The sequence below is a fragment of the Tenrec ecaudatus genome, chromosome 4 (genome assembly GCF_050624435.1).
Source record: "Tenrec ecaudatus isolate mTenEca1 chromosome 4, mTenEca1.hap1, whole genome shotgun sequence".
In the NCBI taxonomy this organism is placed as follows: domain Eukaryota; kingdom Metazoa; phylum Chordata; class Mammalia; order Afrosoricida; family Tenrecidae; genus Tenrec; species Tenrec ecaudatus.
The window spans coordinates 124528905-124548262 of record NC_134533.1 but is presented as its reverse complement, the minus strand read 5'-3'; the positions used below and the strand labels follow the sequence as shown (position 1 = coordinate 124548262).

The 19358-nt window shown below is 35.5% G+C and overlaps 1 protein-coding gene across 5 annotated transcripts in view; it reads left to right on the top strand.

Moving 5' to 3' along the window:
* The window catches only part of MAPK8 (mitogen-activated protein kinase 8), a 115095-nt gene that overhangs the window by 82089 nt on the left and 13648 nt on the right, over positions 1-19358 (top strand). For 3 of the 5 annotated variants that reach the window (XM_075546749.1, XM_075546750.1, XM_075546752.1), the window contains 7 exons: positions 687-745; positions 834-972; positions 4902-5067; positions 7359-7430; positions 8845-9027; positions 9302-9426; positions 11269-11332. In XM_075546749.1, coding sequence (XP_075402864.1) covers positions 687-745; positions 834-972; positions 4902-5067; positions 7359-7430; positions 8845-9027; positions 9302-9426; positions 11269-11332 — 808 coding nt within the window. Of the gene's footprint in view, positions 1-686; positions 746-833; positions 973-4901; positions 5068-6917; positions 7017-7358; positions 7431-8844; positions 9028-9301; positions 9427-11268; positions 11333-19358 lie in introns of all 5 variants that reach the window. The other 2 variants (XM_075546753.1, XM_075546751.1) reach the window with 2 other exon arrangements.

Sequence of the window (19358 nt, the reverse complement as noted above, 5' to 3'; positions counted from 1 at the left end):
GACTTGAAGTGTATGTTTAGGGATTAGCCCCATGAAGTGTTTAGAGAAAAAGACATAGGTAATACCACTCAAGGAAAAGGTACAGGTTGTAGAAAGAGGAAAATTGAAGTGGAACAGTGAGGAAGACTGCATTCCTCCGCATTAGTCAGTGGAAGAGACTAGGAATGAAGAACACTGGCTAACTGTGCAGTATCAAAAACCAAGGGGGAAGTTTTCCGGCTGTTATTATAGAGTCATTGAGTGGGATAAAGAGCTGGTGGATGATGTTTAAGATGCACTGGTAAAATAGAGTATAGAAGCTGGTATAATTCAAACTAACAAAGCACAGTTAGGGCAACTCCTGTGGGTGTCTTGAGTGGAACTGTTCTCCATAGGTTTTCAAGGGCTGTGATTTTTCAGGAGTAGATCACCCGACATCTCTGTATGAACTCAAGCCTCCAGCTTTTCAGTTTGCATCAGTGAGCATAGTACTTAGTGTCTGTGTTTTCCCAAGTGGAATGGGTTATGTGAAACTTCTGTTGACAAGAGAGAGTATAACATACAAAATCAAGAGGAGAGTCTATGAGTTCAATAAAACTTTAAAGATTTTAAACTGGTGGTAAAATTTTTTAACCCATATATTTATAGTTCCCAAATTAAAGTGCTATAAAATGTTTCTAATATTACTCTCCCTACTTTTACCACAGATAATTGGCCTTTTGAATGTGTTCACGCCACAGAAATCCCTCGATGAATTCCAAGATGTGTAAGTCTGATAATTAAAACGTAATTAGTAGTACATTATTCTAAGGTTGTCGCTGCACTTTAGCTGTCATCTTTTTTCACCCATGAAGTTACATAGTCATGGAGCTCATGGATGCAAATCTTTGCCAAGTGATTCAGATGGAACTAGATCATGAAAGAATGTCGTACCTTCTCTATCAGATGCTATGTGGAATCAAGCACCTGCACTCGGCTGGAATTATTCATCGGGTTAGTAAAATCAAAAACAAAAAACTATCCTATTCTTTTGTTTAAGGTGAAGCTCACATAAAATAACTATTTAAAAAAGTGAAACTCAGTGGTGTACAGTAGTAGAATAAACCACATGGTCTCCCCTGGCTCCACAAGGGAAAGGAAGCATCCGATTTTTTGCCAGCCCAAGGTCTCCTACCACGAGGCAGAGGTCCTTCTTTACCCCATTCTGACAGCAGCTGTTCCTCCCACAGTACTCAGCTTTTCTGCTGGATTTGATCCTCTCTTGCGCTGGCCAAATAAACAACTCTCAGATCATACAACTACATGTATTTATTTGGAAGGTTAAGTTACCACAAGCTAGGTTCAAAAAACATTGAGGATACAGTCATTGATCCACAGCAGCACCTCTCCTCAGCCTGCAGACAAATCTCGTTCTAGTCCTCCGCTTCTCAGTCACATAGTGCCTTAGCATCTGCCTCTATGAGCCAAGAACCAGTTTGCTTCTCTAGCTCACAACCTCATTGTGTCAGCACTGTTCTTCTCTCCTGTCTCATGGTCTCCTTGCCTCTACCTCCAGCCTCATCTTGACCCTTTGCTCTGTCCCATGATTTCCATGCCACAGCCTCTGGTGACTCTGGTCTTGGCCTCCACCAACTCAGACAAGAAATCTCAAATATGCTCCACTGGTGGTCTTCTACCTTAATGGTTTTGGAATTTCTGTCATTTCTGCTTCTGAGATAGTTCTCTTATAACAACTGAAGTAGACTTCCCTATGTGAATGTTTTGCATATCTTATTTGTATAATCCCACCCAAGTATATATGTACGCATATAAATATATGTACATAGATATATCCCTATCATATATAAATATATTTACATATGTACATACCTGTATTTATACTTCTTTAAATGGTTTTTTCCCCTAGTTCTTTTATTTATTTCTTTTTACTTTCCTCCTGAATCACTATCATGTTCAACCTTCATTTCGGCTCTCTATAATTCCTCTTGGCTTCTTCTTGGCTACATTGCACTTGATCAAGCCCCACTAGGCATTCTACACTCTCCTTGCCATCGATTATATTTCTTTTTTTTGTGTGTGTGTGTTTTTTTTTTTAATTTTAACAATTCATTGGGGCTCATACAATTCTTTTCACAGTTCATACATATACATACATCAATTGTATAAAGCACATCTGTACAGTCTTTGCCCTAATCATGCCATCGATTATATTTCAATGTGTATATGTCACATTTTGTTTATATTCATTCATTGGATTCCCACCTTTTGGCTATTGGCTACTTTTAAATATTTTTAAGGAGTAAAACAACTATCATGTGGTAATTCTATGTTTAACTTTTTGAGGGACTGTAAGCTATCTGCATAGCTCTGTATTCCTACTAAGAGTGAATAGTGGTTCCATTTTCCTTTCATCCTTTCCTCCCCTCCCCCTCTCCCCCTCCCCCTCCCATCCTAGCCTAATGAAGCGTGAAGGGGTAGGTATCTCACCAAGCTTTACTTTTATTTACCAATAGCGTCTACATGCAGGAATCAGTGATATTGATTACATTCTTCAAGTCCTGCAACCACTTATTACATGTTTACACATTATTTCACCACTAGTAACATGTGGTTTGCATTTCATTAATAACTAATGAAAGGAACATGGTAACACAATGGTTAAGCACTAGGCTCTAAACATTGGCGATTTGAACCTACCAGTGGCTTTTCATGAGAAAGACTTAATGATGTGATTCTGAAAAGTTTACAGCCTATAAAACCTTATAGAAAAGTTCTGTTTCCATATAGGGTGTGAGGTAGAATCTGCTTGATGTCATAGAACAACAGTAGTGACTAGCGATGTTAGTCATCATTTCGTGCACTTTTTGGCTTTTTCTTCTTTGGAGAAATACCCGTTCAACTCCTTTGCTCGCATGTTTTCATTGGACATAGGTAGCTATAGATAGCTTAAAACTACAAAAAATAGAACTAGACAAATATACTAGCATTAGGGCATTCTAACCTACTTCCTCAGTGCCAACAGTAATAAAGTTGAGCTTGCAAGAGACTTGTTGGAGTCTGTTATCTACAGTGAAGAGAACAGGCTTTTTCTCTGAGGTTAATCTGCTAAGAAATTGACTCTAGAATGGAAAAACGTGTTCGAAGTTTGTTGGGCAGTGCTTTGGATAACCATCGTGTTGGAATAGAGTATTGAGTAGAAGGAAAACTTGGTGAATTGGATGCAGTTACTACTACACCTTTGGCTGATGTTTCTGCTTGGCTTTTATACTGTTGCTAGAAAGAGGTATGTTCTTAGGAAAGGTGTGTCTTGGTGTCTGAGAACAGTTCCTGGAGAGAGATGATCAGAATTGGGAAAACGATGACGCAGTCCTGAAGCAAAGAAGTGCGCATACATCTCCGTGCCACTGCCGGTCACGCGTGTGCCACTGTTTCTCACTTTTGCATACAATAAGGACTGGAAACTTTCTCCGGGATGCTTTGATTTGGTTTGTTTTCCCTTGAAAGAGCATAAGCAGTAAGCAGTGGAGTGAATTGCAGACCCCACTCTGGCTAATTTTTAGGCTACAATTGGTATTAATGGTATGTGTTGTCTCTTCTAAACTTCAGCCTGGAGGTGACACATATCTCGTCTACTCCGAGCACTGGCTAAATTAATTACAGGGATTTATAAGGTAATTGGGAAATTGGGGGCGAGCAGATTTCAGTGTTGGTGAGCACTGTTCTCTCTGCTACCAAACCAAAATCCACTGCCATTGAGTTGATCTTGATTCACAGGGACCCTGTGTAGTGTTTGGAGGACTATAAATCTTTATGGGAGCAGGTAGTCTCCTCTTTATCCAGGGAGCAGTTGGTAGGTTTGAACTCCCAACCTTTGAGTTAGCAGTCCAAGGCTTAACCAACCCACAGTGCCATTAGGGTAACTTGTCTGCCTTAAATTCTGGACACCTGTTTCCTTTGATTTCTACTTTTCCAGTCTCTCTATGCTTCTTGCTCTTGGAGTGCCTTGTCAAATGCAACGCATATTTACCAACACATGCTAGTAAAGGCTTGTTTACTAACATTTTCTATAGCAAGGATGGATAGCTTTGGCGGAGTGGCATGGGGTGGACCAAATAGTTAATATCTTAGATTTTGGGTATTATTGTCTCTGTCACAGTACTCAGGTCAACAATTGTAACAACAGTATCCTTAGACAGCACTTAATGGAACGAGCATGGCTGTGTTCCAGTTTTAAAAAGAAAGAATATTCTGAAAACTGGCAGGCCATTTTTTATCACATCCTATTGTAGAGCTTGAAGCTCATTATACAAGTAGTCGACATTCCCAATTGCAGATGAGTGCTTTGTGAAGTACTTTGCTACTGGAGAGCCTGAATCGGAGTGCTAGTAGTCCTGCGCTGCCTGCTGCACGTGTCCACGATCCTGGCACCAAAGTCAGCGAGGGAAAGTTCAATAATGACACTTGTGATCCTTTATTTATTTTTTGTTCTTTTAGTTTTGATCCTTTATAAGTGATCATCACTTAATACAAAAAGCATAGACTAACCCACTGTTAATCAGTAGTGTCTATATAAAGCTTTTCATAATTACAGGATGTACTAGTAATATAATATGTAGACTACGGTAACTGTTACTCTGTCTTATCATAATAGTTCTTTATTTTGTGAACTTTTCATTTGACCTAAAATTTATAACTCAGCATGTTTTCCAGTTAATGAAATTACTAAGTCCTCCAACAGCTCTCTGCATTCATAAATTGAAAAATGTCCAAACTAATTTTTCAGTTAGGACTAATCTAGACACTGAGATCCATTATAATGAAAGAAATGAGCAATTAACATGAATTGTTTTTAAAGTTTTGGGTAAAATTGTGAACTAAAATATTCATATCTCAGCAGGTTATTTTTGTTGCTTTTTTTTAAGGACTTAAAACCTAGTAATATAGTAGTAAAATCAGACTGCACCTTGAAGATTCTTGACTTTGGACTGGCCCGAACGGCTGGGACAAGTTTCATGATGACACCTTATGTGGTGACTCGATACTACAGAGCCCCTGAGGTCATCCTAGGGATGGGCTACAAAGAAAACGGTCAGCAATCATTATTTATGATTTATTTGAAAGATAATTCCTGTTTTTTTCTTTCATCAGTCAGATTTCTATTTGAATATGCTGAAGTGCAAAAGTTAATGTATTTCTGACTTAACTGTGTATCAGGTGTTTGAAAGTAACTACTTTGTTGTAATTATTTTGGAAAACTTGGAGCCATGTTTATTTAAATAGAAATCCATACATCATCAGTACTACCATTAACTAAAGAATGTACTGCTGTGAATTCTAAGACTGAATACATGGGGGCTTCAAAAGTTCATAGAAAAATGTAATTAAAAGATAATGGATGGATTTTTTGCAGCCCTCATATGTATGGTACTTGCTTGCCACAGATTATTGGTTTTCTAGTTTTATCAGTGTAAAATGTGAGTGTTAATTAACCTTCTGGTGAACTTATAACTCATTGTCAATGAATAGTTATATTATTTACTGTAAACTTTAATAGCTATTGTAAGGTCATTCCTCAAAGGTGAGAGATAATTAAAGTGACCAATTGGATGAAGCAATAAAACCCTCTAAAGTTAATTTATTGTGTAAATAAATAGGCTTACCATGTTCTTAGAAAGCCTACACTGGAATTCACAATATCTTTTCACATAGTTGTACCTTAAATTGTGTCTTGGATATTTAACTGAATTTTGCAATTTTCCCACTGATCCATAGGGAGGACATTCTGTATCACAGTACATACTATATTAAAATTTCTGCCTAAAAAGTACTTAATTAGAAAAAAATCTTGCTGAAAAAATTCATGAATATTAAATTTTCATGGGAGTTGAATCATGGCCAAGTGTACAAAAAGTTTCGCTCTTAGACGCTTCCATGAAGTAGCAGAGAAGTACAGACATTAATATTCTCCTCTTCTGTTGAACTGCACCTCTCTTCAGAGCTGAATTTGAAACCCAAAGTTATACATGTGAGGATGTGTTCTTAATTTTAATTTAAAAAAACATGGAAACCTAAGTTTGACTCTTTCTGGGTTTAGTAAACTCTTTTAAGCATTGAGCAGCGCTCCCATGTAAGGTTGGTGAGAGTCAGAAAGTTTACTAGGTAATTAACCTGTGGGAATTGTCATACTGTCTCCCACCACAAGTAACTCCTTTTTATTTATGGGTTTATGATACTTGAGGTAAGTTAGAAAATGTACTTCTTTTAATTGGATTAGTTCTTCATTCTCTATATACTTATTATTTTTGAGGTAATATAGGTAAATATAGTATTCTTTTGCAAAGAATATAATTTGACTTTTAATTCACAATAAACATCTCAACTGCATACATTTATTAAATGCAGTTTGAAATTTTTAAGAGCTGTCGATTAACTGTTTACTATGATTTTTCATAGAAATCCATCTGTGTTTAATATTTTAATGTGCTAACTTATTTCTTCTCATGCTTTTTTCTTTTGTTTTACTTAAAGAAAGAGTTTACTGCACAGTTGAACTTAAGAATAATAGAAAAATTATTTCTCTGAGCTTGATACTGCACGCTTTAAGCCTTATTTACAATGCTCGTATTTGGTTCTTTTCTATACTCTATTCTGTTAGCAAATTTAATGATACAAAATGCAAGGATTTTTAAAAATAATATCGTTTCTGTGCATAGCTCTCACTTTAAAACTAGATACATATTTTAAAAGACCACACTTTTTTCTTTTGTGAATCAAAGCCTTTTGAAAAATATTTTGTTTCAAATTATTTCATTAGCTACAATTAAAATCACTTTCTGTAATGTTTTTGCAATCGTTATATAATGCAGTCATATTATGCTTCTTTGATTTTAAATGACCTTTTACTTTGCTTTTTCTTCTTTTGTGCTGCAAACATATAGTGGATTTATGGTCTGTGGGGTGCATTATGGGAGAAATGGTTTGCCACAAAATCCTCTTTCCAGGAAGGGACTGTATCCTTATGCTGCTGCAGCAGTTTAGTTAGGTGATGAAGTTTATTTTTCTTCTAAGGAAAATTAATGTGACACATTTGTACATTTGTTTTATTTTAACACACATAAAGTTTTTGGCTGTTACAATTAAAAAAAATTATTTGGTGAAAAACCTGAAATACCTTTAGGCTGCACCTGGCAGTAGGACATACAGTCTCTGCTGGTAGTCAGAGCCCATTCACTGTCACTCATTTTTATTGTTTTCTTCTGCTTTTTATCATTTTAAACTGTACATGGTGTGTGTTTGTGTTCTTTTTTTTAATGTTTATATATATTTTAAAATTTTTTAACCAAAATCTTTATTTTAATGTCATTGCATTTTGTTTTCAGTTGACATTTGGTCAGTTGGGTGCATCATGGGAGAAATGATCAAAGGTGGTGTTTTGTTCCCAGGTACAGATCGTATCCTTATCTTTGGCCTAAAATGTAGTTTTTAAAGGTCAAAACATATATATAACAGCACTTAAGCTTGGTGTCAGGTATAATGCATTTTGTCTCTCCCTACTAAATAATGAAGTAATGTTAAATTACTCTTCCAAAATACCACCTATTACTTGGCATAGACCTTCCTTCTTTTCTTTATTGTTTCATCTGTTAATTCTGAAAACTCCCCAAGTAGTATCATCTATGTACTAGCTGGCCTTTGGATTGATCTATTAGCCTAAATCATGGCTTGCATTAAGAATTTCTAATTATATACCTGAGTAAGTCAAGAAGTTTTTAGAATGTGATAGCAATTTTGGAATTGTTGCTTTTGGTCATTCTGTTGTTTTTGCCTCTCCCTTGTTCTTTGTTTATGTTCTGTTTGCTTTTGTCTTTCACCTTTCTCATTCAGCATAACATTGACCTTTCATCTGAGAATTTGAGTAGCAATTGTTTCATATGGTGATTGTTTCATTTGAGTTTGTGCTTTTATTCTTCTGACTACTTTTAATGGTTATGTTAATAGTGATCTATCATGTGTTAGCAACCAGTAACTAGTAATACTTTAGAATTGTTTTGGAAGAAGAATTGACAAAGCTGTATTCTCTAGGTTATAGTAAGGTAATTTCAGGTCCTATACTTAAGGGGCCTAAAATGTAAAACTTCTGGAGTAAGGAGATCAAGGAATTTTTATCTTTACAACTTAGTAAATCACTAATCTTTTTTTTAATTTAAAATTTTAAAAGTTACTACAAGGAAAATAGCGACTTGCACCAAAAAATGTCACTTTTTAATAGTGATCCTTTTTAGTCTTACTGTACATTTTCTAAAAGGACCCTGGTGGCATACTAACCACAGGGTCATCAGTTCAAACCCACACACCACTCCTGGGAAGAAAGACAGGGCTTTGCACTCCTGTAAATAGTTGCGGCCTTTGAAACCCACAGGGGCAGTTCTACCCTGTTCTAGAGTCGCTTTGGTGTTTGACTCTGGTAGTGAGATGTATATTTTCTTTTAGTGTAGAAAACTCAAAGTCTCATTCTCTAGGCAGTGCATTTGCATTTTCTGATGACCTGGAAGAAAAAGCAAATTTTGTCTTGTAGAATTATGTACCATTGGTGTTTAATATTTCTGTATGTGGTATTTAGAATTATTCTTTGAGGCAGATAAAATTTTTGAAACTAAAATGCTTCAATTTTTATAGTATAATCACGATTAAAAGCCATTGTCCCCTCCACATCCACATAGTCATAAATTCAAAGAATAAGTTTAGTCTTATAATTGCCACATTCATTCTTAGGACTTTTAAGAATAATTTTCTTATGTTAATTTAGTTATGAGTAATGTGTTGAACATTAGATACAGAGTATTCTTCTTAGCAACTTAATATTAGATATTGATCAATGGAATAAAGTCATTGAACAGCTTGGAACACCATGTCCTGAATTCATGAAGAAACTTCAGCCAACAGTAAGGACTTATGTTGAAAACAGACCTAAATATGCTGGATATAGCTTTGAGAAACTCTTCCCCGATGTGCTTTTCCCAGCTGATTCGGAACACAACAAACTTAAAGGTACTTTTTATAAATATTTCATTTAATGTAATTATATATGTGTGTGTGTATGCATACAAATTTTTATGGGAGTAACAAAGTCATTTCTCTATAATAGAATAATGGGAGGTTTTAGCTATTAACTCTTAATTTTATAAATATTAATCATTTATTTGATCTTATTTGAAGTAAAAGCTCTTCTTTTTAAAACATGTATTTTAAAAATATAGTTTCAAGTTTCTAAAATTTGAAAACATTTATAAATATATGTACATTAACATCATTGTCTTTACAGCTAGTCAGGCAAGAGATTTGTTATCCAAAATGCTGGTAATAGATGCATCTAAAAGGATCTCTGTAGATGAAGCTCTCCAGCACCCATATATCAATGTTTGGTATGACCCTTCTGAAGCAGAAGCTGTAAGTTCTTTTTTTTTTTAATGTTTGAGGAATATGTTGCATACTTAAGGTTAGAGTTAAAATTGGGTTTGGAGGAGACCTTTTAATTTTAAATAAAAATATAGGTAAATAATGATTGCTTTGTATAAAGAATACTTGAGTTAATGAGAGCAGGATCCTTGGTGGCACTGTTTGGTACTAGAATACTAACTGCAAGGTCACTTATTCAAATCCACCAGTCACTCCACAGGAAAAATATGAGGGTATCTGCTCTGGTAAAGACTTACAGCCTCAGAAGCCCTATGTAGGGACACTGAGAATCATACAATGGCAGTAGGTTTGGTTTGGGGTTTAATCCATTGTACATATTTAAGCCCCTTCTTCCACCACTATCACCCGTTACCATTGGATCAATTCTGACCCATGTCAACTCATAAGTGTCAGAGTAGAACTGTAAAAAGCCATAAAATTTTCAATGACTGATGTTTTTCAGGAGTAGACTGCTAGCCAGGACTTAATTGAGGTGTCTGGTGGACTCACAGTATCTTTTAGTACCCATGAGCATTAATCACTTCCATCACTCAGGGACTCCAAGCCACCTTGTAGATGTACCGTATATACTTGAATATAAGCCGACCCGAATATAAGCCTAGGTACCTAATTATTACCTGGGAAACCAGAAAAACTGATTGACTCACGTATAAGCCTAGCGTGGAAAATGCAGAAGCTATTGGTGAGTTTTAATAATCAAAACAAATGAAAATAAAATTACTAAAAATTGAGACATCAGTGGAGTAATGTATTTAAATATCTATTTTAAATAAAAAACAAATAAAAGGGCAAGTCATTTAACATTAGCAAACCAGCACAGTAAGTAGAAAATAGGTTCAACAAAAACAATAAGATATCAACAATGATACCTTAAGAGTACTATTCCCTGAGCTCAATCTGAAACCAAGCTAAAATGGAAAGAGTTAAAATCCTTCAAAACTGGATTCCTTATTATCATCCGTATCCCAATGCAGAGCTTCAGCTGGTGTGAGGTCATCATAGACGCTGTCCTCACTGAGATCGCCGTCATCACCATCACTGCTGTCATTTTCATACAAAGCGCAGTCTTCACTGCCATCCACAGCATTACTAATACTACATTTCTGGAAGGCATGTTGCACCATGTCTTCTGGAATGTCTTCCCATGCTTCTCGAACCCACTTTGCTAATAACTCTATGTCAGGCCTCATGAGATTTCCTCCTTTTGTTAGTCGGGCTTGATCAGATGACATCCATTCATGCCACATCCTTCGCACACGGTCTTTAAAAGGCTTATTCAAAGATACATGTCATAGCATGGCTCTGATTGGTTAGATGTGAGTAAACAAACATTCAAAGCCCTGCAGTGTCAGAGCTTTGAATGAACAGCGGAGGAATGGCAATCACCCATGAAATGTTACATCTCGCTGGGGTACCACTGACCCGTGTATAAGCCGAACCCCACCTTTCCAGCACGTTTTTTGTGCTGAAAAACTCGGCTTATAAACAAGTATATGCGGTAATGATAAAATTGCTTTCCTTGTGTTCCTTGCCTGAGGGTCTACTAAATATGTATATGAGCTTCTTCGTTTAGATATAAAGCAAATAATTGTGCTATAAATAAAATATGACCATTCCAAAATCTGGAAGTAAAGAAAAGGATGAGTAAATAACTTTGTTTCCTCTAAACTGAACGAGTCTTCTAATTCTCTTCTTCTGCATAAGAGGGTTAATCAGTCTTGTGATGACACATGTTACAAATAATCTATTTGAGGAATAGATGTGTAGTGGTTAGAGAGTAAACTGACTTAGTTGTTGCCTCGTGTTTTTTAGCCACCACCAAAGATCCCTGACAAGCAATTAGATGAAAGAGAACACACAATAGAAGAATGGAAAGGTAATGTTTATAGTCTTATTACTGAAAGAAAGTCCAGCTTTTTATGTGATTTATTCTCCATATGAAGGAAGTTAAGTATATTTGTATGAATACTTTTATTAAAGTAAATATTTTATTAAACATTCTCGCCTAATTTCCCAATCTCAGAGATAGATCCTCTCAAAGTTTCTTATTTTTCCTCACTTAAATCACAAATGTGCGTGTTTACCATTTCCCTCCTCTGTGCGCCAATACTTTTTGACTACAAAAGGCATTCTCCTTTCCACATTTGTTTTGTTGATACGGTAATGTGCCTTGGAGATTACGCTTTCAATGTAGACTGTTCATTAAACCTTTGAACAATGAGAGAGTTAAACATGTGAGCCCCATGTGTTCAAAATACATGTGTAAATGTTCATCTCAAAAATATAACTACTAAAAGTTACATTTCACTTACTGATAACATTAACAGCATTTGAAACATACATTGCATGCTAAGTATATTATACCCTTCATCCCCAGAAAAGTTCAAGGTTTTGGCAGTGGTGGCTTGGTGAATTCCCTGTTCTTCTTTTGTTGACGTGGTCCTAATGCTGGATGCATTTATCTTGAAATGGCAGACAACTGCATCTACAGAACTCAGTCAGTAGTACATATCATGTAGTTCAACTCTTTCTTGTCATGTCATCATTTTGCTCCTTGGGAGCACTTCTAACATCACCAGTGTCATTATGGCTTCAGTGGTTTTATTCGAGGTTTATAGTAATACTCAAGAATTGTGAAATCACTTTTTTACTGTAATACACACTTTACCAGAGGGTTGACCTACTCACATAGAGATAACATCTTTCATGTAAGTGGACCAACACAGTTCAATCCCATATTGTTGAAAATTCAACTATCAATGCTTTTGGCTTAATATGTGGCTCGAGCCCTTGTGATGTAGTGGTTACTCATGTGATTGCTAATCATGCAATCAGCAGTTCAAAATCAAAGTAGGAAGAAGATGAGGATTTCAACTCCCGTAAAGAGTTTCCGTCTCAGAAACTCACAGGGGCAATTCCACCCTGTTACAGGATCACTTTCAGTCAGAATCAGTTTGATGTCATTGAGTTGAATTAGAATATTTTTCTGCATGGATTTGTCACATTTTCTACTTTCTGCTCCTTTAAAAATGTAAAGTTGCATCTAGGCTATATTTATTACAAACAACCCTATACTGTTCTTGTACACTTGTTAGAACATGTCTATAGTCCTAGAAGAAAACTGATATGCCAAAGGTTACTTCCAAATTGTTATCCAAATTTAATACATTGTAGCCGTTTATATTCCATCAGCATTGTATGGGAACAGCCACTTTTCCCTACCCACACTAACTGAGTTATTTTATGAATGTATTTGAATATTAATAATATTTTCATAGTCAAGGAAGTGCTAAAATAGCTCTTTTAAAAGTCCTCTGAAATATTTGGATCCGGTCAGTTTTAGATCCTATTTACTGCAAGTTTCTTTGACGGTCATTTATTGTTTTTAGCATATTTGTAACCATGTAATTTTGAGCAAATCACTTGACCCTAATCAACCTTCCAAAACTACAACAGAAAGAATCCTGAAATCATTTTGGGGGGAAAATAAAAGTTACCAAAGGAAGTTGTTTGAACAACCAGTGACAACAGGTAACTGCATGAGATTAGCACACATGAAAATATCACTCCAAAACCAGCCCAGATATAGAAGTATCAAAAGTAAAATAAACATACAAGACAAAATTTAAAAACAGAGGATCAGTTTGTAATGGAGGACAACTAAACAAAAAGCGAGAATAGTACTTACAGATCTTCAAAAACTTGAGAAATCAAGATGATGTCAAGATGGAATATACTGCCTTAAACTTGAGAAGGATAATACATTACAGAATAATCTAAAAGAAATTACTGATGAATCTCACAAAAAGAAAAAGATACAAAGATTTTATAAGCACAAAAACAAGATCAAAATGAAAATTATGAGAATCCCAATCAATATTATTTAACTGAGTTGATTTCTATGACCACTGATAGTACTGCAAGTAAATAAAAGCCTTGATTACTTCAATTTTGTCTGTTTATCTGGATGCTCTTTATTGCAGAATTTTGTTCTATTTTTATATTGAGTTTCGATTCATACCGAATGCTGCAGTTTTTTATCTTCATCAAGTGTTTCAAGTCCTTCTTGGTTTCTCAGCTAGCATGGTTTTGTCATCTGAATATTGCAGATATTGTTCATAAGTCTCCCTCCAATCCTGATGCTGACTTCTTCATACAGTCCAGTTTGTCAGATTATTTGCTCAGCATCCCGAATGAATAAATCTGGTGAAAGGATACAACCCTGACACACACCTTTCTTCATTGTAAATTATGTAGCATTCCTTTGTTATATTTGAATGACTGCTTCTTGGTCTATGTACAGGTTCCACATTAGCATAATGAGGTGTGTTCTAGAATTCCCATGCTCAGTGTTATAGTCAAATGCTTTTGAACAATCAGTAAAATGAAAATAAACATCTTTTTGGTATTCTCTGCTTTCAGCCAAGATCCATCTGACCTACCACATCCTTTTCTGCATTGTGATAGTTGGTTGGTTTTATGTCAACTAGACACTCATAGCTAGGGGTAAAGTCAAGTCCATCAGTCAAGTGGTAGCTTGGTGAACACACCTTGAAGGTGTGGCTTTTAGTACTAGCCTAAAGGTTTCTGAGAACTGCCGCTTTCTTTGTCTCTTGGCCTTCCTTCTCACTGTTATTTCACTGAGACTGTTTGATTCCAGCCCTGGGACCCGCCTAGAGCCCTGCCACCTTCCCATCAATCCTGGGTCCACCAGCCTGTGTTCTTTCTGCTTCCCAATTCATCATTTTGCATCACTGGCATGTGGCTATGTGAGTCTAAAGAGGGACTTGAGGACTAGCATTGGGTTTATCTAACTGGAGTCGGATTGGGTTGGGATGCTTTCTTGATACTTGGTATAAACCCAACCTAACACGGATTACTGACCACTCCCTGTCAATGTACTGCTGCAGCTATTTTAAAAATATTTTCAACAGCATTTTGCTTGCATGTGATAGTAGTGTTATTTCTCTTGAATAGGCACAAATATGGATCTCTTGTATTTGTTTGGTCAAGTAGCTCTCTTCTTCTTTTTTTTTTGCATAGACTAGTGAGTGCTCCATGGATTCTTTAGCTTGTTAAAACATTTCAGTTGCTGCTCCATAAATTCTTAGGGCTTTGTTTTGTACTAATGACTTCAGTACAGATTGAACTTCTTCCTTCGGTACCATTAGTTCTTGATCATATACTATCTCTTGTATAGTTTTCATCAAATAATTATTTATGGGACCAACTGAAAACCAAATCAATTCTGATTCATAGTAACCCTATATAGGGATTCTGAGACTTTTTAAGTAGGGGAACAGATAGTCTCATCTTTGTCCTGCAGCGGGGCTGGTGGTTTGAAACCTCCGATCTTGGTAGCAATCTAGTGCTTACCCGACAGCACCACCAGCTTCCGTTTTTTAATGCCGTCACTGTGTATTACATCTTCTTTTGATGCCCCTTTCTTTCTTGAGATATGCTGAGAGTGTTGTTCTAACTCCAGGGCTGCACATTTCATTATAAAATGTTACTTTGTCTCTTTAAGCTGCCCTTTGAAATTTTCTGTTCAATTTTTTTATTTCATCATTTTGTGTGTGTTTGTTTTTCTATTTCAATTTCTCTTGCAACTTCTCTGACATTCACTTTGGGCTTTTCTTTCTTGACTTTTAAATTTCTGTTTACTTTCTTCATGTATGATGTTCCTTGTGTCATCCAGTAACTCCTTACATCTCGTCATTAGTGTCATTGCCGTTGTCAATGTCAACAGTTCTTATCTGTTCTTGAGGCGTTCTCTAAGTTCAATTGGGATATACTCAAAGTCAAACTTCGATTTTCATTAACTTGTTTTAGTTTTCTTCATCTTCAAACGGAATTTACATGAGCAATTGACAGTTTGGTTCTAAGGTTGATTGTTGAAGGTTTAACCTAATGTCTTTATATAGCCAATGGGTGTGGGTTGCTATGATGCTGCAAGCTGCACCATGAGTATTTAAATACCATTAATGTTTCCCAGGGTGAACATATTTCAGAGGATCCTCCTGATTAAGAACAAATAAGAGGGTAAAGGCAGTCCAGTTCTAAGGGATTAGGCATTAAAGACCTTATGAGTAGCAACAAAACGTCTGATCTAGTGCTGAATGATGAGCCTTAAAATATGACTGGGGCAGAACTGCCTCTTCAAAGAAGAGTCAACCTTAATATCCTAAATGTTATGGATTGAGCAAAGCTTTCAGAACTTTCTTTTACTGATGGGTACAATTCAAAATGAAAAGAAACAGTTGCAAACATCTATTAATAAATGGAACGTGGGATAAGAGAATTTTGAATCTAGGCAAACTAAATTGTCAATAAGTGAAATGCATAAAAAGCAATAGTATATAGGCCTTAGTGAGCTAAAATAAACAGTTTCTGTTCACACCAAGAAATGAAACAGTAACTCAAACAAGTGACTGATAAAGTCAAACAATCTTTCTTAAGATACAAAGGCATTGAAGCTATGAGAATAAGGAATTCAGAAGAATGGCACTTACCTATTTTCAACTGATTGAGGGAAAGATTAAGAAAGATAATAGAATAAATAAAGGAAAACAAAATTTATAAGAATTCAGGAAGGCAATCCAAGAAAAAAACTTTGACAAAATAAAATTAGACACTATTTAAAAATAGCAAGTGCAGTGTCCTAAATAACAAGGCTATTCCCATCCGTGAATTGCGGTCAGGGGAGATTCACCACTGGTTTAATTCACATAAGGACCTTTCACATGGATTTTGGCCTTCCAGTGTCATCTGTAACCTTCTGCAAACCAGGTATTCACAATTTAAGCTCATACTATTTCCTCGTTAAGATTTGGATTTTATTATTTACATTCCTTGGATCACATAAGCTGGTGTGCTTCCTCCAGGTGGACTTGTTGATGATTCACTTAGATGGCTGCTTGTTTGAAAACAAGTCTTTACTTTACGCCAGATGCTATTCTTTCTAATAGCTGGGCACATCTAGTTTTTTCTATACATTGCTATATTACCCATATCTTCCATGATCTCTTCAGGAGGGCAAGTATCTAGCAAGGCTATGCATAAGAACCAACTATCCTTATATTTAGGTTAGAATTAGTACAAGGTCAAGATCCATTCATGTCTATGGTTTATATGTCTCTGGTTTATTTTAGAGATATCATTATCGTTTTATGTTACAGTTGTATAGTTAGGATAACATGTAATATTTCATTTGATCTCCCTTTTAACCCATTTTAATGTTGTTTGAGTTTTTAAAAAATTGAAGGACAAACATACATGGATTAAGCCTCAGTGAATATACTCTGACCATAGACCAGGAATGCAAATAGCTGTTACTATCATACAAAGTGCATTGGAAAATGGATTATTGTAGATGCAGTTAGGTTTCACCTATTTTAATTTTGTTTCAGTTTTTAATGCTTTCTGCTGTATTTTTTATTGACTTTTTTACTATTTAGCATTGTTATTGGTCCTAGTTGTATAGGGGTAGGGCTTTTATGTTGTTCTGTATATAAAATCCAGGATGGGTAAATCTATAGATGCAGTTATTGCATTAATGGTGTCTGGGGGTAATGTCAGGGGAGGTTTAGGGAAATAGCTAATAACAAGTACAATAGAAAAGAAAATGTTCTAAAATTGATTGTGGTGATGATTGTACAACTCTTATTACGGTTGAATTGGATATGTGAATTACATGCCAAAACTTGAAATTAATTAATTAATAACAAATAGAAATTTAGAAGGTTATTACTAAGATTTCAAAAATATATAAAGAGAGTAATATAGTAAAATTGAATTTGACAGAGCTAAATTAAGCTTGAAGAAAAATCTCTCAATATTACCCTACGAGATGAAAAAATATTTTAAGGAAAAAAGAATAAATGATTTTGAAGAAGGCTAAGACTGTAGAACAGTATAAAGAGAATATGCAATGGGAATTAAGAATTGGAAGAAAAAATAAAAAGTTGAAGAATTGTTGGTAAAAACTTCCCTGTGACCATGAAAAGTGAGAAAATTTGCATCCAAGAACCTGAATCAACTAAACAAGATGGTTCTCAAAAATAATTCACAATCAGTTCCTGATAAAAAATCCTGAGAGTAGTTTGGGAAAAACAAAGGTACCCATAAAGAGAAGCTAATAAGACTAAGCTCTAATTTTTCAGCAGAAACCATGCAAGCAAGAATTCAATAGGGATATGTATTAAATACTAAAAGGAAAAAAATTTGCCAAGCTAGAATCATAATCACAGCCATTCATATCTCAAATATAAGGGTAGAGTAAGTGCATTTTCAGGTAAACACAAAATACAGGTTTGCTTTATGTAAAAACAACATTATTATAAAAAAAAGTTTTAAATATTGAGAGGAGTTCTTTGCACCACAAATCAACAGCAGCAAACAACATGAGGTTAGAATACATAACGCTATCTAGAAGTCAACCCAGCTATAGAAATATATGTGGTTAAACAAATATACCCAACTGAAAGCTAGGACCAGAGATACCAATTGATACTGAAGACAATTTATAAAATCACTCGAAGAAATGGTGTAGATATAGAGCTTCCAAATGGAAAGGAAATCAAGTAGATTTTAAGGTAGAACACATTTGAGTATTTTAAACTTGGCAAGAAATTAATAAATTATAAGGTGAATTAAAAATATATTACATAAAAAGAAAACCATAAAGACAGTATTAAAACAACAGCTAAATTTAATTCAACACAGAAAATAAAGAAACCAACAATACCACAAAAGTACACACAGTAAAGTGACAGCAATAAATTCATACCTCTCAGTTATTTCACTAAATATGAACAGATGAAATGCCCCAGCCTGTAGTCAGGGTATAGTAGAATGGATAAGAAAATGGGATCCATCAATATTTTGTATACAAAGATGCACCTGAAACACAAATGGAAAAAATATACTAAAAATCCAATTATGGAAAAACATATTATTCTGATTGCAAACAGGAAAAAAAACAGTTGTGGCAATATTAATTTCTGATGAAATAAAATTAAGGCAAAATCCTGCATGGGAAGCAAAGAACAACATATTATAATTGAAGTGTCAATTAAACAATAAAATGAAACCATAGTAGCAATGCATCTCAAGTTAATCTCTCACAAAATAAAAGAGAAAAACAGGCAACTCCATAATAGTAGGATACTTTAGTTCACCACTCTCAATAAACAACTATAAAAAAGTAACAAATATACAGACTAAGCAACAAAATCTATCAATTTGACTTAAGAGACAAATACAGAAAGTACCTAGCATAAGTACAGTAACTCTAACTCACACGGAATATTCTTCGGAATAAACCACAAATAAGCCACAAAGTGAGCCTCATAAACTAAAGAAAAAATTTTTAATCATTTTATTAGGGGTTCTTACACCTCTTAATCACAATCCATACATACATCAATTATATAAAGCACATCTGTACATTCATTGCCCTCATCATTCTCAAGACTTTTGCTCTCCACTAAAGCCCTTGGCATCAGGTCCTCATTTTTTCCCTCCCTCCCCGCTCCTTCCTCCCTCCTCCCTCATGAGCCCTTAATAATTTATAAATTATTATTTTGTCATATCTTGCCCTGTCCGACGTCTCCCTTCACCCCTTTTTCTGTTGTCCCTCCCCCAGGGAGGAGGAGGTCATATGTAGATTCTTGTAATCGGTTCCCTCTTTCCAACCCACTCTCCCTCTACCCTCCCAGTATCGCCACTCACACCACTGGTCCTGAAGGGATCATCCGCCCTGGATTCCCTGTGTTTCCAGTTCCTACCTGTACCAGTGTACATCCTCTGGTCTAGCCAGACTTGCAAGGTAGAATTCGGATCATGATAGTGGCGGGGGTGGGGCTAGAGGAAAGTTGTATTTTTCATTGGTGCTACATGCT